General features: G+C 37.6%; 1 protein-coding gene across 1 annotated transcript in view; it reads left to right on the top strand.

Annotated features, from left to right (window-relative positions):
- Positions 1–25,352, top strand: part of Sema3a (semaphorin 3A) — a 357,767-nt gene that overhangs the window by 291,755 nt on the left and 40,660 nt on the right. The window contains exons 9-12 of the mRNA XM_059257268.1: positions 16,291–16,433; positions 18,782–18,896; positions 19,149–19,218; positions 22,607–22,751. Coding sequence (XP_059113251.1) covers positions 16,291–16,433; positions 18,782–18,896; positions 19,149–19,218; positions 22,607–22,751 — 473 coding nt within the window. The remainder of the gene's footprint in view (positions 1–16,290; positions 16,434–18,781; positions 18,897–19,148; positions 19,219–22,606; positions 22,752–25,352) is intronic.

The raw sequence follows: 25,352 nt of genomic DNA, 5'->3' as shown, positions 1-25,352 counted from the left end.
AATGAGAATGTGTACTCTATTCAAGATCCTACATTAAGTGTTAAAATGGAACAAACCAAATTACCACAATATATTATATTATTTATTATTAAAGAAGACATATAAAATATGTGATATCTCAGGTTTTACAAACCAAAAATATGGCAGGAGTGGGTTTTCCAGCAATAATCATTCAAGATCCACACTTCTTGAAGCATTCCACAAAGAATTAAAACACTTTCAAACATTTTATGATAGCCCACATCTTCCCTGAAGGTACCTTTAAATTAATTTGAATTAACTATCTTCTATCTGATTCCATCAGAATTTTGCCAGAAATAATATTTTCTTTTAAGTAATAAAATAAGTGATACAACAGTAACAATATTTTTAAAAAGCTAGGCAAGGTTTTAGTGTAGAAAATATAATGAATTCTAAATATAAAGCCACAAATTATAAATATGAGGTTACAACTTAAAACTCTTGTACCATGATATTACATCTCGATTCATATTTGTGCAGTGTGATGTTAAATATATTCTCTTAAAAAGTGGCATGCCCTATATCAAAAAACAAACATTTCAAAATTGCATAAATACAACTAAAATTGCCTTACTATTTAATTTACATTGATAAGATATGAAAATGTAAAAGTAATAATGTATTTTAAATAATTAAGAGCAGTACCAAAAACAAAGACTAGGGAAGTACAAAGCATACTTAGTGTGAAATTTGAATTACTGTTTCTGAAGAGAAAATAAGATCTTTCAGATTAAACAGGGCATGAAATAATTGTTTTCTACAAAATCAAATCACTTAAAAAATTGTGCTATAAGTGGTCTGCTTTTCTGCCTTCAATTTCTTTCACCATCTAATTAGATATTTTTTAAGAATCAAAACTATTATTTCCTCTTAAGAACAAAGCCACAGAAACTCTTAATTATAATGAGGTTAAACGTGTTTCTGCTAAGATCCTGACTCCCCAGTATTTTTGAAAATATTTTCTGACCAGAAAATGGTAAGTGCTGCACTGTCTCTGGTGTTGTAATCAGGATAATGACGTTCTAGCCATAAGAACACTCAAGCTATTACAAGGTCGCCAAAGAACATGTCAAATGCAGTTGACCTAAATCTCTCCTGGTCTCTGGATCATTATTTCATGTGATGAAGCAAGCCACATTCTCCTGTGGGTATCTCCTTCTTCATAGGCATGGGCTCCAGCATGTAGGAAGGCAAGGTCCCCTGCCGGTGTCGAAATATTTAATGAACCCAGAGACTGCTGGCTGCCCTGGGAAAAGGGTAGAAACCAAAAGAATAGCTTCTCCATCTGTCATGAAACAGCCTTTACATTTTCACAGAGAAAACCGTTTCAGTGAATGCATATTCAGAAAGGTTTTAGCGAATAATTATTAGAATGATGTGGAAAGTAGGCTTTATTAATGAAACTGTGGCTCAAAATGCCAGATTTGCCATATGACTTACTCCCAGGGAACAGAAATGGTCGAAATTGACTGCATGTCTGTACTTTAGGTGGCTTACCTTGGCCCTTACTGCTCCTCTTGCTTTACTTGTTTTGCATACTCACTGTGGGTCACAGTTTCCCTTTACCAACCAGTTTGTCACTGGATCATGTAGAAGATGGATGATCAATAAACTTGTATGATAGTATTATGGAAGATGTTAGAGCACAGCCAAAAATGGAAGAGATTTAAGCTATTCAGGTTATATGCACCTATACTATTAAGAATGACAGGGCTGGATAAAAACAAAAGCTAAGAATAAATATACTAATAAGCACCTGAGAGTCTAAGTGGAAATAAGAAATGAATTCTTATATGGAAAGGATGGTTCTAGAATATGAAATCTCTTCAATTAAATATCAAAAAAGAAAACATAAACATATGTATGTTATCTTTTGTTTAATTTTTAAAGATAAGATGTTTTTTCTGGTTGATTTGAACACATTAAGAGTAGATAAAAATGTCTTAATATGATATGAAGAAATAATGAACTAAAATTGAAATTCTTAGTGCATGGAGGGAGACTGTTAATCCAAGTGAAATTATTATAGTTATAAAGATACATACGTGTATGCAGGGTGTACCTCGGCCTTTGGGGGTCTCTAGTCTCAGTCTTAGGAGTGAGTGAAGTATGGCAGAAGGGAGTGAAAGGGGGTACTCATGTGTTTTCCTTCCTTCTCAGTGGGATTTAAACCACGATTGTACTCTATCTTCTTGTGTGTTGTTTGTTCTTGGTGTGTGTGTGTGTGTGTGTGTGCGTGCGTGCGTGCGTGCGTGTGTGTGTGTGTGTGTTTTAGTTCCTTAATTAATCATAGACATTTAGAAAAAATAAATCACACACATACTCATTTAAAAAAGCGAAGCAAGCACACTGTCTAAAACTGTGATGGATTCTCTGGCAAAGGGAAGAAAAACGTGCTTTCATTTCAAATGAGGTGAGTTAGAAACAGCCATGTTTCTTGAAACTGCCAATTTTCCTTGAAGGGATAGTTTGGGTATTGTCATTGGTTAAGAACAATTATATGAATTATCTCTTATTATGGGTGCTTTCTAAACAGGAAGGTCAGTTCATAGGAGTAAAGGTTTGCCAATAAGTTTTCCCTCAAGTTCAAATAATTTTTCAGCTTAGTTTATAAAAACGTATTTGCTTTGTGACTTTGGACTCCATTTACTGCACAATTTTGCCTTTAGAACAGAATTTATTTTATTCATTTTCAAATCACATATAAGAACATGATTATATTTCCCCCAAAACATTTGTAATATTATGTAAATTTTGGAAGGTATAAAATATGACTTAAATCTTTGAAATCCTTAGGTGAAATAAAAATGAATGCCCAAAAGGAATATGAATGTGCCTACAAACTGAGACATAATTTAATTTTTTTCTTCCTAGAGAAGACTTACTGCATGAAATAATACTTTAGTTGATCAAATGGCTGAACAATCTAATCTAATCACAGACTACATTATACTCACCATAACTCAAAAGCTCAGCATGAATGCAGAAGCATGATTGAGGACAAGTGAGAACACTCATAGCAGGAGTTTAGTTACTGAAGGTCTAGTACATTTGTACATATTACAGCTTCCTACAGGTAAGAAGGCACAGAATTAGAGAAAAGCCAATAAACACTATAGGTGAGGTCCCTGGGTTAAGTACAAAGTTATCAAAATATTTCTCCTCCATATTTAGCATTATAAACCACAGATGTCTGAATGATTGTACACAACATTCTTGAAAATGTCAGCCATCACATTTCACTCACACAATCTGAGCCTGGGAAAACCCACTCCAAAATCCAAGGACTAGAAGCATAATTATGTCGTTCCCACAAAAACTGTTGAAGAGTTACTTGGCTTATAACTAGTTAGTATCAAAAAAACAAAAAACAAAAATCCCAAAATTCCATACAAGACAAGAGGAAAGAAGCACAGAGCACAGTTTAAAAGAAAATAACTGCCAGTTATCAAACCGTAATTAGTAGCATTTAAATTTTTAATCTCAACTTTGGTATTTCCATTTTAGTACTCCAAGAATTCTTAAACCCTGTTTTGTGCTCGGGCCGGTGATCCTGCAGTTTCCTGTGTTCACTATAATGGAAAATCATTGGATGACAATCTGACAAGAAGAAGTCAGTTAACAGATTTAACATTAAAAATAAACACTACAAGTCTTATTGTTTAAAAAATCACCCCCTATGTGTTATGCATCACTAATTTATTTTTGAGAACTGATTTGAGCACCTGGCAAGTTACAGTATGCAAGCGTGCCTGTTTGGGCGCCAGAGGCATAGTTCAGTGGTAGAACAAATGTGTAGTATGTGAAGCCCCAAGTTCAGCACCCAACGCCAAGACCATTTTTATATAAATAGATCATGTTAAGACAACAATGTTTAAGCAAAGATTAAGTGCTGAGTTTTTAATTTTATGTTCATTGATGTTTTGCCTGCATGTATGTATGTGTGAGGGTGTCAGAACCCATAGAACTGGAGTTACAGATAGGTGGGAGCTGCCATGTGGGTGCTGGGGATTGAACCTTAGTCCTTTGGAACAGCAGCCAGTGCTCTTAACCTCTGAGGCGTGTCTCCAGACCCTTAAGTGATGTTCTTGGCAAATACTTATTTACATTATTGGAATCTGCTGATTATGGTCTAGTTAAAAACTGAATCAAAACCATAAATATAGAAAATTAAATTATATTGTTCAATACTCATGATGATTAATTTGCATATTCATTCTTCTTAATTTTATCTTAATCTTTATATGTCTTAAATTCACTTTTGCTGGAGTTCGAAAATAAAATGTTATTTTTTGTCTCAGGAGTCATATAACATATTTTTTTTTCTAATGTGTCAATATGAGAATGACAAATAGAAAAAGAATTAAAGAATTTTGTTTTCAAACAACTTAGGCCTCTACCTCTATTTTTACAGATTTGGAGTTAATTCTGTATCCTGTGTCTGCCCATCCACTAGACTCCATTCAGCAATAATCTTTCCTTTTTAAACTGAAGTCAAAGTAGTTTTAGTACTTCTAAATTTTTGTGAGATAAAATTTGCATGCAGTGAGTTATCCCAATTTAAGTTAATGCCACACATAATGTTTGTAAATAATTTGCATTTGTGGTAATTTTATGATTAATTTTCTGGAAGTGCCGGGTAATATTATTGTCCTACCAAAAACTGTGTCAAGGAGGATGTTAAACGTAGGGTGGGCATAAATCTGGTGGACACAAATACATTAAATAGTGATGAAGTATTATCAATGTGAGAGATAATACTTTTATTCTGATTAAAAAATTGTTTTAGCAGAATAAAAACATTACAAAACAACACTGATAGAAGAGCGGAAATGTATGAAACCCAATTAAGACACCAAAAAGATAGACATGACAAGTCTCCAGAAGCACTTTCAAATTAAAATTCATAATAAGATGGCAGTCACGACAAAGGAGGAGCTGGCGTTGTAGCGGGCTTCTGAGGTTTGCATGACGGGTTGGTAAGGGGCCGCAAAGGAGGAGCAGGTGGGAGGCAGGTGAAGAGGGTGAGTTATTCTCGAATGAATATCCACGCACCCGATCAAGTGCAGTTGACAGTCCTGCTAAGTCACAGCTGGACAGCCCAGGGAAGTGGGGTTACGTCACAGATCCAAAAGGCCTGTGGAGAAAAGGAAAGGGCACGTCGTCACCCAGGGCACAGTGGAGTCTGAATTACTTTCTTCCTCAAAATTCTTACATTTATTTCACACCGAAGTTATATGTAATCCTTCACAATTTTCCCGCACACTTATGTCACTTTGCTCACATCAAATGTAACTTAAAAGCAAACAATGCAAGCAAGACTGGTAAGTGTATTTACTATATAAATTAGTTTTTGACAAGTAATCATCCACTGATACAGTGGTCCCTGTAGACTTGGTTTATCTAAGAACCTATTTATTTAAGGTCTATCCCTGCAAATAAGATTCTCCTTACCATGGGTCTTGTCCATGTCAGAATGGACAATGATGCACACACAGTCCTACCTAGCTTCTGATTTATTTAAATGTTTCCCTTTCTCATGGCTACCTCAGTTTTGTTGTTTTCTTTTGTTTTGTTTTGATTTGTTTTGTTTTAAAGGGGTTGAGGTGAGGGGTTCTGCTTGCTTTTGTGTGTGACTTCAATCTTCCACTACCAATTTCAAGAATACATTTGTCAACTTCAATAATGTTCCTCTTAAGTCGATTCTGTTGGGTAAAACATGGTTTAATAATGAAACAAAAGTAAAATGAGGTAACAATAAAATTGCTCCTTAGTTCACAGCAGCATTTATCAAGTGCACTTGTATTAGTTCTGCTAGGCTGTTTAATCATTGCAGTATCTCCATATTTTCACTTTAAGAATGAAATTTCAAGACAGACACTGAGTTAATCAGCATGATTACCACCATGCTGTTTTACCACTAGCAAATAAGTGAAGGCAGGCCACTGGCTTTAAGGCAATTGTACAGTAGTGTTCAGTAGAGTTCAACTGGTATCTTAAAATAAAACCTTTAAGAACTAGGGCAGATTAAAGCTGGATGGTGAACCTTGCCCTAGAGAGCTAAGTGAAGAAGCACAGTGCTCACCACGGTAAATGCTAATGTAGCCTAAGAGGACAGCAAATACAGAAATGAAGAAAAAATGCACTTAAAAAATTTGCAGAAAGTGTTTTTGGAAGGTAGGAAATGGACATTCAAAACATTCTCACAATTTACAGTAGAGGAGAACTAAAGAATGAAGAATTCTGGACTCTGGGACGCTAGGGCAGGAGGGTGCCAGGGAGTTTTGAAGAGAGTTGAAACTGGAGTTGTAGTTGGGTAGTGGACAGTTGAAGGACATGTGATGAAGTCTGTTTTCCAGTCCAGGAAAAGCTTCACAGTCTGTGCGTGTTTGCAAACATGCTGTGTCAACGTTGTGTAATGGTGAGTGGGAAGAAGGGTGATTGGAAGAGTGTGGGCTTTACAGAGGATGGACCAGCATGTTTCCCAAAGTGGGTGGTTTACACAGGATGTGGGAATTAACAGAAAAGATACTCCCTTCCTCCAAAAAGGCATCAAGGAAGAAATGGATGAAAGTGGAGCATAAAGATGAAAGTGGAAAACTATTCTTTCCTCCATGTTCATAAGAGAAATAAAGTGATTAATGTGATTTGACGTATATGGCTGAAGGCATGACACTCCACAGTTATGGTTTTGATAACTTCACATGTTTATGCTAATAAGTCCAATACCCCAAAGGCCCTTTTACTTCCTCTGCTGTAATTTCCCTTCGGATGAAGAATGCTGCAGACATCTGCACTGGTTATGACCATTCAGTTCAAATAGTCCTAATGAGTTATAGTAGAAAGCAGTAAGACTGCCCACAGTCTTTCATAATGTCTACAAGTATCTTAATTCCTATAGCACAGCAATTAGCTTTAATGTGCAATGTGGAGCTCACAGTAGAACAATAGGTGCAGACAGCTGATGAGGCTTGAGGCAGGAGAAAGGCCTTGGCCCTGTTCGTGTTCTGTCAATTACTAGCTTGTACTTTGACATCTTCGGGATCTTAATCTCTTTCAAGGTGGGGGTATATCCGAATGATGTCCATTCCACACAGGAAGCTTTGAAATCAGCAGTACCTATTGCTTTCATTTATTTTCTTTCTCATTTTCTTCTTGAATCATCCCTTCTCTTGCCGTGATGTGGCTGGTCTTAGAACGTTCTTGGGGTTAAACTATTCCAAGGGCTGCTCACAGCTACCAAGCCAGCTCAGCCTCAAAACTTATTCCAGGCCTGTTCCTTGGCAGCCAGATGCCTCTCTATTCCACAGCCAAAAATGATATATCTACTTTGCTTATGCTGTTAGCAAGGAATGCGGGATGACCTTAAGCTACATGCCTTGCATTCTCAATGTTCTGGGCCTTGTTCCTGGACTGTTGGTTCTTTGGGACTTTTGTTTGCCCTTTTGGGCAAAGCTACAGGAAGAAAGCAGTCACTTTTGCCTGCTATTCTGGTTGCTGGCTGTCATCTTTGATGACTTTTTCCTTTTACCAACTTCTCAGCTAGTAACTTGGTAAATGTTTTGATTTCAGAGGCTTCAGTACTGGAAACAATGGAGTTTTACTCCTTAGAGAATTTACAGTGAGTCTTTACTCTTCTCGGTTGCTCCTAACAGGTTTATAGCTTCCTTATCAGCCCGTGTCTAATTCAGCTTGCTTTGCTAGCTGTAAAAGTTTATGCTACCATTAACTTTTAAACATTTATACTTTATAGATTATTACAGAGTTTTATAAACACTGTTATAAATTAATAGCCACTAGCAGTTTTGAAAGCCCATGGGATGCTTTTAGACAGACACATGTAGAATCACATTATCCCCTTTTATATTCTCCAAACATTCCTCAGCGATAGCTACTTTGTGACATTTGTGGAAACTGAGTCTAGATGACATTAACTCACATTTCGTTCTTGGATAGGGAGCAAGTCCCCATATTTAATTCAGGCTGGACTGTGACAGGTTTTGTAGCCTAGGTTAGCCTTGAACTCATGATCCTCTTGCCTCAGCCTCTGAAATGTTGGTTCTTTAAGTCTACAGCACCATGCATGGCCCTACTTGATATTTCTTAAAAAATTTAGTGAAGTTAAAATAGGGCTGGTTTCTACCTATTTTTGTGTAACTTCTATCACAGAAGAGCATCTTAGTGTCATAGTGTCTCAGTGTCAGAGCCTCATGGTGTCTTAATGTCAGTGGGATCACATTTCAAATTTTAGGAAAATAGGAGTGCACATTTATGTGTCAGTAACTATTTAAATCCTCACATTCCTTTTCCTAGATGGGCCCCCACTGATTGAAAGAACTGTGTGACTTGGGTTTTTCTTTTCTCTGCAGGCATGTTATATTCTTGCTGCTCTGCTCAGAACCATTGACATATTTTCACTGAAAGTGTCTAAGTGTTCCTTGATGCATCACTCACGAGGCCTGGTTGTACCTGTGCAAGGGAGATCAAAATCACTAATTCCATCCCTTTATACTCAGGAGTTATGTAAAGTTAAAATCCTAGAAAATAACCAATAACTTTCTTTTAAATGCACAGATACTCTGAAACTCTAATAACATTTACATACATTTAATTCATTTTCAGAAAAAAAAAATCTATCATGGCCCTAGTTCACGGAACTTGTTGGTTGAGGGGAAAAATCCAGCCAAATGCTGGCCAAAGTGTGGACATACTTAGGATCCAAATTGATTCTCATGCTGAGAGCAGCAGAAATGTTCATTATTTAAATAAGCTAGAGCTTTCATATGAATCATAAAGGTAACACAGCACGTGGCCTGTGCCAAGTTGTCATTTTCATTAAGTGTGAGATTGCACCTGAAGGACAGCTTAATTTGCAGCTGCTAAAAATATTTCAACAGAGTGGTACTGTTACAAGTGGCAGGTGGTGCCAAACGTGAATTTTGCAAGAACTGCCATCTGTGGGATGAGATATGGAAGAATGTCAAGGGGGTGGTGAAGGAGATAAAGATGAAGAGAAAACACTCTTGTATTTATTCAGCATTTATTGCAATTATCGAGACTAAAGATTCCATGCTTCACAAACCAGCACTGGCCCAAGATTAATAAATCAGATTATTTATTTAGCTTCTACCCTGTGCCCAGAGCATTGCAAAAAGTACCACAGTATCTGTAAAGACAAAGTCTTATCGCCAGAGGCTTGCCATTTAAGCTACCTAAATGAGAGAATGTGTTCCAATTCTGTTTACCTTTTCATGGTGTTTATATTGAAGTTTTGCGCTGGTTTGATTCACACACTTTGATCTCATTTGAATGGATCTTGCCATCTTCTTTTGATGTTTCCATTTCAATACACATTCACATCAACTTCCTGCTTCACCTCCCAAGAAATTACTCCGAGGTGTGTGAGGGTGCCAATTTAAACCTTATCACCTGGAATTTTGCAAACTTCACAGAGTAAAGAACATGTAAACGAAAAGTAACTAGTGAAGCTACAGCTTTCCATTACTAAGAGACCTTTTTATTTATGTTTGTTAGTTTTAATGGATTTGGCCACAGTGAAATCAAAAATTCCTATCTGAGAAATGGAAATTCACATTTTCCTTTCGGCTTTAGTAGTTTGCAGGACATAGACTTAAAAAGAAAACCAACAAGTTGGCTAATGTTTTCCCTTCTGTATCTTTTGATGAGAGCAGCTGGGCAGTAGCTTTCTTTTGTGGATACCGTGAAAAGTCTTAGATTCCTAAGGAGAGTTCACAAAGTAGTGAAGCAGGCCCATTGAGATGATCTTGGTAAACGCTGGCCTTGGAAGAGTTGGTTGCCAGGCAAGTTGCTGAAATTCTTGCTTATCCCCAGGACAATGGCAATCTCTAGCTGCAACATGTGTGTTGTTTTTAGCTCATAGAACACAGGAATATGTTTTGGGTTATTTTAATCTTATTGATGAAATCTAATTTTGAAAAAAATGACAAACAGAAAATTAATTTTACTTCATTAATTGTTTAATGCAGATCAAAGAGGGAAAGCTTTTCCTAGCTTCAAAGAACACTCACAAACTTTCAAAAGAGCATTTTGAAAACTCATTATTGGGTAATAACTTTTCAAAGTAGTTTCAGTTAAAGAAACATGAATACTTTTATACCCCAAATACTAAACCATTTGAATCAAGAATGAGTTTGCGCCATCAAAATAACTTAAGCAAGTCATGTTAAGAAGAAAGGGATCTATTTGTAGTGGCACATGCTCTTAGGACATGCTACAGACAGAGGCAGTAGTATCATGAGTTCAAGGCCAATCTTGGCTCTACGTTTTGTGTCATAAAGGTGGCTCAGCAAATATAAGGTGTCTGCCACCAAGCCTGCCAATCAAAGCAAAGTCCATGGGACCTCCTCATGTTTGAACATGAGAAGCTACTCTGACAAGTTGTCCTCTGACCTCCCCTAGCATAAATACAAATGTACTTTTAGAAAGGACGGACATGTGATTCCTTCTTTTAATTCATTTTACTTGCAGAGATTCACTCACTCACTCATCAAATCACTTACCTTTTTAACTGTATACTGTTTTCCAAACAATATTCAGCCACAAAGGAAAAAAAGAATGGGAGCAACTAAAAAGAAGGAGAAAGAAAACCAGTGATGAGAAAAGAGGTTTAGATGCTAATTATAGTAAATGCGTCAGGTGCTAGAGAATGGATTTGCATACTGTCCTGGTCACTGTTCTATTGTCATGAAGAGACATCAGAACCATGGCAACTATTACAAGAGAAAGCGTTGACTTGATCTTGTTTACGGTTTCAGAGGTTTAGTCCGTTATCATCACGGCAGGAAGCACAGCGGTGTGCAGGCAGTTGCTGGAGCAGTAGCTGAGTACTACATTCCGGATCCACAGGCAGAGAGGGGCTGGGAGTTTGGGGTGAGCTTTTGAAACCTCAGAGCCCACCCCCAATGACACACTTCCTCCAACAAAGCCACATCTCTTGGTCCTTTTAATCTTTTCAACAGTGTCACTCCCCGCTGACTAAGAGTTCAAATATATGAGCCTAGTTGTTGTTGTTATTTTATTCTTTATCTCTTTTATCCCTTTGCTCTTTGGGGGACCCACTACCCAGCTCCCAAATAAATCACATATGGAGGCTTATTCTTAATTATAAGTGCCTAGCATTGGCTTGGCTTATTCCTAGCCAGCTTTTCTTAACTTATCTCATCTCCCTTTTGCCTCTGGGCTTTTTCCTTTTCTTACTTCTGCATATCTTCCTTTCACTCTTACTCTGTGGCTGGCTTTGCAGCTGGGTGGCTGGACCCTAGCATCCTCCTCTCCTTGTTCTCTTGCTCTTTCTTCTTTACTTTCAAATTTCTCTTTCCATTTCTTCTCTCTGCCTGCCAGCTCCGCCTATCCTTTCTCCTGCCTTGCTATTGGCCGTTCAGGTAGTTTAGACAAGCGAAGTAACACAGCTTCACAGAATTAAACAAATGCAACATAAAAGAACGCAACACATGTTTTCATCATTAAACAAATGTTCCACAGCATAAACAAATGTAACACATCTTACAATAACATTCTACAACACCTATCGGGTTCACTTATTCAAACCACCACACATATTGGAAGACATGAGACAATACAGCCGTTTCGGGAGAACAGGAGGCTGAATGCAGGGAAAATAAATTAAATGTGTGTTCCAGGAGAGAAGAGTCAAGAGCATGAGCTTTGGGGTAGTGCTCTGGGAAAGATCCAAAAGAAGCTGAGGCAGGGAACCCTTCTTTATATATAAGCTAACCAGAGAGAATTGGAAATACTAGATTAGTGCCCATGATAACTATAAAAATGAGAATCATGGGGAACTCAATGCTAAGAAACGGGCAAGAGCAAATGTTACTTTATTATCATGCAAACAACACAGCTGGGAAGGACATTGGTGAGGTCCAGGGTAGTGAGCAAGTTCATTGAAGTAACACTGAAAGGAAAACGTGCTCCATTCTGTTGGAAAGAGCTGTAGAGGTTAATGTGTGGGCAACATTTACTGTCATCGTTTCTTTTCTGCATTAGGCACAGTGTGACCAATGTAACTGGCAGCATTTACACTTCTCTCTTAGGCACAACACTTTTAGTCAAAATTTTGATCCAAAGCAGGGTGGTGCTGGCACACGCCTTTAATCCCAGCACTCTGGAGGCAGAGGCAGGTTTCTGTGAGTTCGAGTCCAGCCTGGGCTACAGAGTGAGTTCCAGGAAAGGTTCCAAAGCTACACAGAAAAACTCTGTCTCAAAAAAAAAAATTTTGACCTAGCTCAAGTGTGTATACTGATCACCTTCAGCTGTGTTATTGCTGTCTCTGTGTCTGCTTCGCCTACCATGACTCAATGCATACCACCGTCATCTTATCTTTGACACCTGGGGTTTGTTCTGCGGGATGCATGCTATCAGTGCATGTGAACTCATTCCTGTATCAAGATAGCTTAGAGGAAACAGAGCAGAAGAATTAGATTATGCAGAGAACAGGGATATATAGTAATAAGAACATAGATTATGTCATCAAAAGTAAGGCTCTTAGGAAATGGGAGTGAAACAGTAGAGAAGAGTTTTAGGAATTCAGGAGGCAGAGGGGAGTTCTGGTGGAGGTGGAGAGCACGTAGATAAAAGTGACTATTTATATAAGGCACTGGTAATAGCACCAAGCATAATGAGAAAGGCAGGAAGGGGGCAGCTTTAAGAGGAAAGTGCACCAGTACCTTACAGGCCAGATAAAGCAATCTGCAATGCAATATCCACAGAGAATTTTACCCAGAACCACAAAGTACAAAAACTGGATATGAGAAGAAAAACATGTTGATATGGTTTGCTAACATTTGGGACTTTGAGAGTTTATATATAAATATAAGATGATTAAAAATCCTGAAGTAATAGGGGAAAATTAGATCAGTTCATTTAAATGGTGGAAGGGCAGGGAGGAATCCAGAGAGAAGTTTAGAAAGTGTATATGTTGAGGAATTTAAATAATGGGGGGAAAAGAAATAATGGTGTTAGATAACTAACAACTCAGTCTCAGTGTCAAGAACTAAGAAAAGGAAAGCAAGCTGAAGAAAACTCTGAATACTTTTTCTGTCAAGAGGTAAGCACAACCAAACATTTGATTGGATGGTATAGTATCTCCTGATGCCTAGAAAGGAAATAGTAGTGAAAGACAGAAAAGAACCAAGTTAGTGAAACTTGGGAAGCAGATGGGAAGTGGGGCCCCTGCTGTGGTCCTGTGTTTTGACGGACACAGGACATTCTAACGCTCTCTAAATCAGCATCTGTGGATATGTTCCATTTTTAAGATAAAGAAATTTAAAAGGAAACTGAGTCAAAGGAAGGGTTCTTGAAGAGGGAAAGATGGAAAAAACCCGTGGAGTCCCATCTCCACAGTGACAACTTAGTTTCTTGCTACTTTAAACCCCTTGGCTTTCGGATGTAGGGTCTGTATTAGTTACTTCCTCTGTCACTACGATAAGACACGCAGCTAGAGCATCCTGCGGGAGAACAGGTTTAATTGTTCATAAGTTAAGGGCTATAGTCCATGTCAGGGAAGGTCTGTGTTTAGAGTGAGAAGTGACAGGAAATGAGGGCAATCTGAAGGCTCTCTCCCCAGCAGTCCATTTCCTCCAGCTAGACTCAATGTGCTAAGGGTTCCTCTACACCCCAAAAATGGCCCTGCAAGCTGGGGACCAAGTGTTCATGAGCTTGTGGGTAGCATTTTTATGTTCCAACCATAACAAGGCTCAACTCCACTCTATTTTAGCCAGCATCTTGCTGGTCCTTTCACCATCTCCACTGCAAATAGCTTCAAATCTGACCACTCTGCTTCCAATTATTTTCTTCATGATATGTGGGAAAAGGCATGAGTCTTTCAGTCTCAGATGCACTAAACTGAGGCCATGTTCCTTCTCCTCTCCATTTGATCCTCCTTCATATGCGCCCCCTTTCTGTAAAGTGGCTTTCTTCAGCCACTCGTTTAAGCCAGTTATTTAGAAAAGTATTTTTTAAACAAGGGACTCTGAAGATTGTTGAAACACTTCCTGCTATTATTAGTAGATTTTACGTTGTTTGTCACTTTCCACTTCTTCTCCTTCCTCCCAAATGACTTGAGTTTTATCACATTTTAAGCTGTAGTTTAAGCTCATAATTTATGGAATGAACAAAATGTGCTATTGCTGTAATTTTGGGTGGAGATGGAAGCAGGTTATAACAAATTTAAATAAAAGAGAGACAGAGACCGCCATATAAACATTCACATGCAGATACATGTACACACAGAGGGAGAAGGAGGGAGGGAGAGAGGGAGGGAGACAGACAGAATGAGAATGAGTCAGATGGACAAGAGTGGGGGTAATGAAGGGTGAGGGTCGAGGGAAAGAGAGCTTGAGGGAGCGGGAAATCCCAGCTGGATCAACAACAGAGAGGGAAAACAAGGAATAGGAGACCATGGTAAATGAAGACCACATGAGAATAGGAAGAAACAAAGTGCTAGAGAGGCCCACAGAAATCCACAAAGATACCCCCACAACAGACTGCTGGCAATGGTCGAGAGACAGCCCGAACTGACCTACTCTGGTGATGGGATGGCCAAACACCCTAATTGTTGTGCTAGAAACCCCATCCAACTACTGAGGGATCTGGATGCAGAGATCCAAGGCTAGGCCCCAGGTGGAGCTCTGGGAGTCCAGTTAGTGAGAAAGAGGAGGGTTTATATGAGCGAGAGTTGTTGAGACCAAGGTTGGATAAAGCATAGGGACAAATAGCCAAACGAATGGAAACACATGAACTATGAACCAATGGCTGAGGGGTCCCCAACTGAATTAGGCCCTCTGAATGGGTGAGACAGTTGATTGGCCTGATCTGTTTGGGAGGCATCCAGGCAGTGGGACCGGGTCCTGTGCTCATTGCATGAGTTGGCTGTTTGAAACCTGGGGCCTATACAGGGTCGCTTGGCTCGGCCTGGGAGGAGGGGACTGGACCTGCCTGGACTGAGTCTACCAGGTTGATCTCAGTCCGTGGGGGAGGCTTTGCCCTGGAGGAGGTGGGAATAGGGGGATGGGCTGGGGGGAAGGGGAGGGGGGAGGTGAGGTGGGAGGGGGGAGAGCAAGAGAATCCGTGGCTGATATATAGAACTGAACTATATTGCAAAATAATAAATAAATAAATAAATAAATAAATAAATAAATAAATAAATAAAAATAAAAGAGAATGAGTCAGATGAAACAATCAATGGTGTTGGGGAAAACATACATAATAGAATAAATAGAGAGAAACAGGGGTTTCAGGGCTCTACCTAGTAACATGATATTTGAAGACAGACCTGAGGATAGAAGGATTTGTTGGATTTGAGCCTGCGGTTAGCTGAAAGCAGAGTTACCCGGAGGGACGGGCTCCAAACGGGACAGGTCGAGCAGAGCATGTTGAGAACCAGGATTGGTGCTAGAATTGCTGTCCCGGAGAAGGTGGGGAGAAAAAGCATGCAGAAGAAAATGTGTGTCAGTTAGCACAGGAAAGGTCACAGCCCCTGGTTATCCTTAGTGTTTTCATTTTATTGTTTAATGAGTGGTGAAGAGCATGGAGTGACTAGAGACAAAGGTGACGGAGCGGCTCACTCTGGGTGTTGCATGAAGAAATATGGAAGTCAGTGAACCAGGAGCAGATTGTTTGAGAAAGTGTTTAACGATCTGTGTGGGCAGCGTGGGCCTTGGAGTCGTGATATGAAGTGATTATGCATAGGGATGTACTCCTAGACAGAACTCAGAATGCAAGATCAGAGTCTCAGAAGCCACCCCATTTGGTCTGAATAGTAAAATGATGTTGCCATATTCTGAGTTGGGAACAGGAAAGTGAGTGGGAACAGGCAGTTCTGCTGCTTTATATGAATTTCGCCTCTGCCCCCATCAAGCCTTTAATGAAGACAGAAAGGAACTAATCAATAAAATAAAGGAGGAATAACCACATACAGCAACAAAGAACACTTGATAACACTCAAGATTGCAAAGGATTTTGATAATCAATAATTTATTTGTTCTAACCCTCTGAACAAAATTAAATGGCTTTTGTTGAGATAAATATAATTTATAATAAATTCATAATGGACAGACAGGCATCGGTGAAATGAGCTCAAAAAGTGAGTTAAGCAAGGAAATCCTACTGTCCTAACACACAACAGAGGGGTCCGAAGAAAGTATAAATCAACCCTGTAGAACGTTATTATTCATTATCACTGCAGATTAACAAATACGACGTTTCTCTCAGATCCTAGATTCATCAGTGCCCATCTCATCCCAGAGAGTGACAACCCTGAAGATGACAAAGTGTATTTTTTCTTCCGAGAAAATGCAATAGATGGAGAACATTCTGGAAAAGCTACTCATGCTAGAATTGGTCAGATGTGCAAGGTGAGGTAAAAAAAAAAAAAAAAAATGCATTGTTCTTTTACAATTTCATTTCATTTTACTTTCCGCTGATGTAGAAGAGTTTAAAATGTATCTAATGACAAATATTTAAATGTTAAAATGATGGAAAATATATTATAGTTAATACTTTTGAGATAGTTGTAAGGTCAACCGTACAAATAGAGATATGGTTAGGGATCATGAGGTAACATTACATTCATTATTTTGTTTTCAAACCATGAACTAGAAAGTATTTTCCTGCATGAATAAGTATAAATTATTACCTAGAATAATATACCTCCTCATTTTCAGATTCAGCAGTTTTCTACACTAATAAGTTTTTTTTTTTGGGGGGGGGAAGGGTTGTTTTGTTTTGATTTTTGTTTTTTTGAGACAGGGTTTCTCTGTGTAGCTTTTGGAGCCTGTCCTGGAACTCAGGCTGTAGACCAGGCTGACCTCAAACTCACAGAGATTCGCCCAGCTCTACCTCCTGAGTGCTGGGATTAAAGGCGTGCGCCACACTGCCCGGCACTAAGTTTTGAATGGGTAATTGGTATCGGAATACAGATAAAACATTGAATAATGAGACAAAATTAAGACAGCTTATTTTTACAAATTGATAATTCCATCATATACATTGGTTCTTATTCAAACACATACAAATGCCTAGATTAGGTGATCTGATATTTATTTTTCTAGAGGACTCAGTATTTAATATGATGTAATGTTACATTATAGTGTGATAGAAGGAAAAAAAATCTGTGGTGTCTTTCTGATCTCTTTCTTATCACATTATGATCTGATGATATAGTACAATTGATTTCTAAAAAGCCTCCTTTATTATTTGGAAACATAAAACTTCATGTAAATAAATCAGACATTTTTATAAAAATAAGTAAGTTTAAAGAATTAGCTACAAAGTTATTTTAAAAAGCTGCATAATATAAACACTAGATAAACAGAATTTAAATGAATGTTCTAATTTTAAGGAAACTGTTCTTGCAACATTTGTACATATAAACTTGTTTTAAAGATAGTGTCTTCTTAGGCGCAAAACTACACAGAGAAACCCTGTCTCGAAAAACCAAAAAAAAAAAAAAAAAAAGATAGTGTCTTCTGGTAAATACATACCTTTGCAATAGAATTCAAAGTTACATTTACATTACAATTAAGTTATTTGCAGTAATAAGATATTTTCAAAAATTCTTTCTAAGGAATATCTTCTCAACCTACTGGTTACAATGTGTAAGTAGTTTCAATACTTATATGTTTATACCACAAACTGTTTGGTTGTGTTTGGTGTTAGTAGCATGACTTTTTGGTGGGTGGATTTATTGTCAGTGAAGATAATAAGCAATGTACTCATCATTCATTCAATAGATACCCAGTAAAGGCCTATTTTATACCCAGTAGCATCCTTGATTCAGGCTGCAGAATTCAGTAAGATTCAAAGAAAAAACTGGCTCAGTAGGAAGAGGGAGAGCTAGCCTAACACAGAACAAACATAATATTAATAATTGTCCATTAAGTGATAGTACAGAGTGGAAGAGGGAATTTCCTTTAAAACTGTTTTAGTTTCAAAGGTTGCATACATTTGTCACATACAGCATATCATTTTGATATTTATAAATGGATAAATCAAGCAAATCAATACATGTTTTAAATCATATGTTTTTATTCTATGTGGTAACAATACTTAAAAATCATACTTAACAACTTTTTAAGAATATAACATTAAAACTGCCTGTAGCGATCATGCTGTATAACAGATATCTTAAACCTGTTCTTCCTGTGTGTTCAACATTTTCTATCCTTTGGCCAGTTTGTCTTCAAATTCTGCTGTTCTAGGCTCGGTGGGTCACCATTCTATACACTGCTTTTGTGAATTCAACATTTTGGACTCATTTTTACTTGGGGTCATGTGATATTTATATTAATATATCTGGCTGAATTTAACTATCATGTCCTCTTGGTTTAATCACATTAAATGGCTAAGTAATATTTCATACTGTGTATATTCCAAATTGGCTAATCTATTCTTATTAATGGACAAGTGTAACATTTAAGGACTATTATGGACATTCCCTTTACTGAACATTGGATCAAAAATTTGAGCAAATTATAGTAAGTAAGATAATAGTTTATATGCAGTCATTCAGAGTGGCTATATCACATTTGAAAAATGAAGAATGGGAAAATTCTTGGTTGCAAAGAAAGATGCCTTTTTAAAAAATTGAACAGAAAAAATGAAGAATTGCATTCATGTGCCTGACGTTAAGAAATGGGAAATAGAGACTATTTCACACTACTGTGCATGCTTGCTCTATAGAGTAGCTTGTGTTACCTTTCAGAATGACTTTGGCGGACACAGAAGTCTTGTGAATAAATGGACGACGTTCCTGAAGGCACGCCTGATTTGCTCCGTGCCAGGCCCAAATGGCATTGACACCCATTTCGATGAATTGCGTAAGTGGCTGATGTTTGATGCACAGGACATATGCTTAGTCGTCTTACAGCAACTTGATAGGCAATGTTTTCTTGATATCCATGGGAGACCTGCCGCTCCTGAACAGAAACAGAGGAGTGGACTGGGGGTTAGGGGTGGGAACAGAGGAGGAGTGGGGAGCAGAGACTGGGGGGCGGGCAGGAGGGAGGGGAAACTGCAGCTGGGATGTAAAATAAATAATAAGAACTTTTTCTGATTGTGTTTTCAAACAGAGGATGTCTTCTTAATGAACTCTAAAGATCCTAAAAATCCGATTGTCTATGGAGTGTTCACAACATCGAGGTAAACAGGTTTTTTATTATTGTTTTGCATAATTGCACATCCTGTAGCTGTTTTAGTGGCTTCCGTTTTCGAGTGCCTGTGAATCCTTGGTTCAGGCATGCACTCATACTAATTTGATTAGTTCTTTGCTTTTACAGACCATGGGGGCGGGGCCTGTTGAGAAGGCTCCTGGGGTAAAGGTGTTTGCTCCCAAAGCTGACAACCAGAGTTGGATCCCGGAACCTACATGGTGTAGAGAACAGGCTGAAACAAATTGTCCTCTGAACTAGGCATACACAGTGGCACATGTGTATACCTGCATGTTTGTGCCTCCTCACCACATATATATAATAAGAAATTTAAGCATGTAATGCAAGCATATCATCACGATCAATAGAAGAGTGAAGCAGTTTGGAAACTGTATGTTGTATCCTATGTAATACAACGTAATATTAATAAAAATATAACATCAACTTTAAATATTTAACAAGATGTGGATCATAAAGAAGCTTATAGTGATAGAAAAGAAGAAAGGAACTGGATTTGGAACCTCGAAGTGTAACAACGGCCTGACCCACTCTGTCTCCATCGCTTTCAACAAATGCGAAAGAAACGAGGTGACAGGCAAGCTAGGATATTAATGATACTAGTGGTTCCCTGGAATGAAAGCCACCTCTCTGGACAGGTGGTTGACAGTGAACTTAAGAGAAAACACATCTCGTGTCCAAGCACTTGGGCAGCCTTCCCGCGGCTCTCACACCGCTTGAAAAGTCCTTGCTACATCTTCCTACGTATTTCCTCAGAATTTAACAAAAATTTACAGATTTAGAGAAAGTAAAAAGCTGACAAATAAACTATTAAGCTTTTTGTAGAAACGTTTTTTTTTTAATTTTTGAGATTATACTATAATTACAGTCATCCCGCTTCTTTCATTTCTCCAGACCTTCCCACATACTGCTCCCCATTGTCCTCAAATTCCTGCCCTCTTCTTCATTAACTGTGATTGCATGCGTATGTATGGAGATGTGTATACACATGTGTTCTTAAATACAACCTACTCAGACACTTCTACAAACACTAATACCTTTCATAACATTTCAATACATGCGTATGATTTTACATATTTTACATGCAGTATAACATACCGTATTTATTATATCAAAGCTGTCTAAAGTTAGCAAATAGATTTTCTCTTTTTTTATTCTAATTGCTCTTTACTTTGGTGGTCTCCTTGACTTTTTTCGTTAGCTACCTAAAATCCAAATGTTTAAAAGATAATCTTATAAAAAGATTCCTTAAATGCAATCCAGAGCTGGAGAGAGAAACTCGAGAGCCAAGTTCCCACAGGTTTGTGTGTGTGCTCTGCTTGATACACAGTTCCGAACTCAAGCTTCCTTCCCTCTCTTCCCATTCCACTCCTTGTACATCTCTCACCCTCTCTTGCTGTCCATGCCCTCCCACCCTGTCATCAGCCTGCTCTTTTCCTTTCCAGTTTTCCCCAGAGTTCTTGCTCTCAGTGAAGAAGCAATTGCTTCATCTTGCTGTCCGACAACCACCCTTCCACTCAGCATAATGTTCAAACTATCTGGAGCTCTTTTTGGAATAAGTACGCACATGGTTATTAGTAAGCATATGTGTTGAGGGATAGCAAATATTTAAAAATAATATTGAATCCACTAAGAAGTGCTGGGGGTGACTATGGTCATTTAAAGCGAAAGATTGATTGTAGAATATTATTCTGGCTTATTTATAAATATTAAAGACATTTAAATCACTTTGACATCATCACTTAATAAAATTAACATTAGACATGAAGAGACATATATTACTAAATCTATATGCAAGTCCTTATGCCTGTGCATTAGTGAACTTTGGTGTTAATAACTAGACAGCTGCAGTAAAAACTGTGGAAAGTGAGTGGCAACTATCAGTCTGCCTTTCTCTTTCCCCGTTTCCTAGAGCAACAGCCCTTCTCAGACTTGAATGCGTATGAGAATCACCAAGAATGTGTTAAAATTCAATTTCTCTATTCTACGAATCATATATACAATTTTTATTATAAAATACAAGCAATAAAAATTCATGTTATTTATCACTGGAGTTTCTGACCCTATAAGAATGAGTCGGGCCTAACAATCTGCATTTCTAAATAGTCTATAGGTAATTCCCATGCTAGTATTTGGGCAATCAATATTTTGATTGACACTGTTTAACAGGTGAAATAATTTCTTCACTCTTTTCAATAAGATAGGTAATTGGTGGTAAATTACTCTAAATTATATATCTCAAACTTCAGAGCTATCTGATTCATCAAGATTATTAAATTTGTAACAATAAAAAGGGGTATATATGCAAGAAATTTGCACTGAAAGTGGGATACATCAAAGGTTTTTCAGTTTGTTATTTATTCTATCATGAAAATATTAATGCCATGCATATTTATTGAGGTTAGTACTAAGTCATATACTCATGTTAAATGGTTGACAGAGCCCAGTAGACATTAGCTTCTTCCCTCCTGCATCATTGTCTAATGAGCAATTTTTATAGCTTAGGAACCTATAGTCCTTGTGTGGCATGATTTACATGGGATTTCAATATGACTTATAGGTAATTTCCCATAGGGAGATATCAGCCCTAAAATAAAAATTTCCATATTGTGAATGTGTACATCCATTATATTTTTAAATAAAATATTACATAAGCTGTGTTTTTGCAAACAAAGTAAATGTAACATAGTTTCATCTCAATGACAAACACAGTTATTTCAACTGCTTGTTTTTGATTCATAGAATGATAGGAATATCTACCATAATTCTCCACTTTGACCATTGAGTAACAGCTATGACCTTAAAACTATGCTCAGTGTTGTATCCACGGATTTCAGATCCAACTCGGTTACTTCAGTTCATACCTTGTTGGTTTGGGAGTTTAAAATATTATAGTGTAGCATGCCATGTGGCTTTGTACATTCCTTTAGAGCACCAGTTTTGGCTTTTAAAATGACCTTTTAAAGATTCTTGATACTGTAATAGTTTTCTTCTGTAATGATACTTGAGGGTTAAAGAGAATTTTTAGCTTTTATTTCTTTATGACATCAAAACCAAATATGCATTCAGAGGTGATCATCCATGTATGTCTTTCCTGTTCAACTTTAATAGTTTATATTTGATATGAATGTACATATTTGATGAATAACAGACAAGATTTCACACACTTTTAAAAAATCATGATTTATTCCTATACATTTATAAAATACATCGATGAGACCAAACTAATCTCAAACAATATTTGTGATTGCAAAGACTCTATGTTTGTTTGATCACTAACATCTGAAACATAATAACAAAGTCCAAGCCATCCCATTGCCACTGACTAGAATAATGCCAGTTTCTATTCTCTTCCCTCCTAGCAACATCTTCAAGGGATCTGCTGTGTGTATGTACAGTATGAGTGACGTAAGAAGAGTGTTCCTTGGTCCGTATGCTCACAGAGATGGCCCCAACTATCAGTGGGTGCCTTATCAAGGAAGAGTGCCCTATCCACGGCCGGGAACTGTAAGTGACTTTGATAATTAACACATGGGATGAATATATTTCTGACAAATAAAACAAATAACTTTAGGTGTAAACATTAGCACAATGTACAACAAAGAATCCATGACCATAAATAGAAGTCCAAGCCTAGGATTCTGTGTGGTCCCCTGTAATTCCACATGTAAAGTCATAATTACTGCACCTGCCAGTATTTAAATTCTTTCCTTACCATTCTACATCCCTACATTTTTAACAAAATAAGAATGAGCAGCCTATGCACTTTCTCTTCTGAGCAGAACACTGAGAAAATGGCCTTCATGGAACACTGAAATTAATAGGAGGTATATGGGCTGGCTCTCTCTGATGGCGAGGATGCTCCCCATTCTGATTATATGGTAGGCTGTGCTCAGAGAAACAGTATTAAAACCAACATTATCATCCAATGGTTTTGGATTGAGCTTGCAACATTATCACCCCAATGAAATTGTGTCAAACTAAATGAAAAAGTCATGTAGCAAAACATTTTTAAAAATATATATATAAAGAAACACATTGATATGATCCAAATCCAGGGTAGTCAGCCTAAAGACCATGTCAGAAGTAATATTTTCTTTAAGGCGGTTGGGAGTGGAGAAAGACTCTATTTTAGATGGCACATTACTGTCCATTGAGGGGAGCCAAGGTAGGGCTTGAAGCAGAAGCCATGGAAGAGCACTAGATGGCTAGCACCCTCACTATTGCTAAGGCTGCTTACTTATACCACCCAGGAGCTCATGCCCATAATGGTACTGCCCACAGTGAGCTGGGTCCTCCTACATCAGTTAGCAAGCAAGAAAACGTCTCACAGATGGCACTGGGCTAAGTCTGTTTGTAAGATGAAGCTGATTAGAAGACTCGCCCATAAGGCCTTTTTTTTTTTTTTTTTTGTCCGTTTGAGGCCTAATGACTCTCCAACCCCCTTTCTATATTGAACTATACAATTTAGTGTGTCCCGGCTTGTATCACAGCCTAGCAACCCAAATGTTTAGTGACTAGATCATCACTATACCTGTGTGCCAGAGGATGTGTTCATGTAGCTCCTGGCCCAGGTCATTTCTTATCTGTCCCAACTAAGAGTAACATTTTCTAATCATAAGAAAATTTAAGAAAAATAATTTTAGACAATGAGAAGGCTTACATTTGAAATTTAGGTGTTACTTTAATTTCACTTCAGTGTTTTAATAGTCTGATGGATTCAAGGAAAGTATTTTTTAATACCTTACTAGATACAGGGCATTTAGTATTCTCATTTTCTCTGAATTCCCAAAATTATTTAGGAGAAAATTAAATATGTTGTGCTTTATAAAAATTGCTCCTAGCTGCTGTTGATGTAACAACAAAAAAAAAAATCTTCAATACAATTTGTAAATAATAAATGACTAGATGGAATATTTTTATTATAAGGAAACAAATGAGATACATGAAAACAAATGTATTTACTCCAGCTCTTAATAACAAATTGTCCTCTTTCTTAAGAGACAGGTTTATATTCCTCTGTCTGACAGGACTCCATGTCTTAAATCCTCTACTGAAAATACATTTTAATCTGAATATAAATTATGTATATAAAATCAGTAACAGCAATTAAGATATGGAAATTGCTATATTCTGGGCTTTGTTCTATGGGATATATTGTACTGGAATACACACACAACCACACACACAACCACACACACACACACACACACACACACACACACACACACACACACACAGTATAGACATCAGTAGCCAATTATTTTTCCCATTTCAGTGGTAGGAACTATGTTAAGTAATGGTGCCAGTATTCAGTCCCATAGCTTAGTACTAACTCACTGTTCACAGTAAGCTGTTGGGAGAAAGTGTATTGTCAAGCACTGTGCTCAGTGTTAGAGGCAGCCTTGTCCAGTGCAGGTGTGGAAGAGAGTGGATAGCTCTATTAAAGGTGCAAGCTGGGACTCTGGCATTTCAACAACACTATGAGGAGTAGACATAAGTGCATATTTAAACAACATACTATTATTGAAAAAAAATTAGTTTTTTAAGATAGGCTTTCACTGTGTTGTGTAGCCCTGGCTATCCTGGATCTCATTCTATAAACCAGGCTGGCCTTGATCTCACAGAGACCCTGCTTCCTCAGCCTCCCAAGAGCTGTGATTAAAGGCATGTGTCACCACTGCCCAGCTATTATTGAAGTTTAAAGAAAATCCTATAAGCAAATTATATTTTATATTAAAAAACAGATAGTAGAGGAAGAAATTAAAAATTTTGTTTTTGTAGGAAATTAAAATAATTTTGTAGGAAAAACTATAGTTTTTACTCACAAATTTCTACATTTATGCCTGATGTTTTTACACAATGTAAAGGAGAACACAAAGATTCTTTTTTTTTTAATTCATTCTTTATTTTTCTGATTGTGGGTATTTTGCCTGCATATGTTTGTCCACCACATATGTGCAGACCCTGAGAAGTCCAGAAAGGGCATTGGATACCCTGGGACTGGAGTTACAGATGGAGATGAACTAACTTGCAGATACTCGGAATCATACCCAAGTCCTCTGGAAGAAGCCATGACATCTCTCTAGTGCCTTAAATAATCTTAGA

Source organism: Peromyscus eremicus, chromosome 3 (assembly GCF_949786415.1).
Source record: "Peromyscus eremicus chromosome 3, PerEre_H2_v1, whole genome shotgun sequence".
NCBI classification, from domain to species: Eukaryota; Metazoa; Chordata; class Mammalia; order Rodentia; family Cricetidae; genus Peromyscus; species Peromyscus eremicus.
This window is presented reverse-complemented; position numbering and strand designations above follow the sequence as displayed.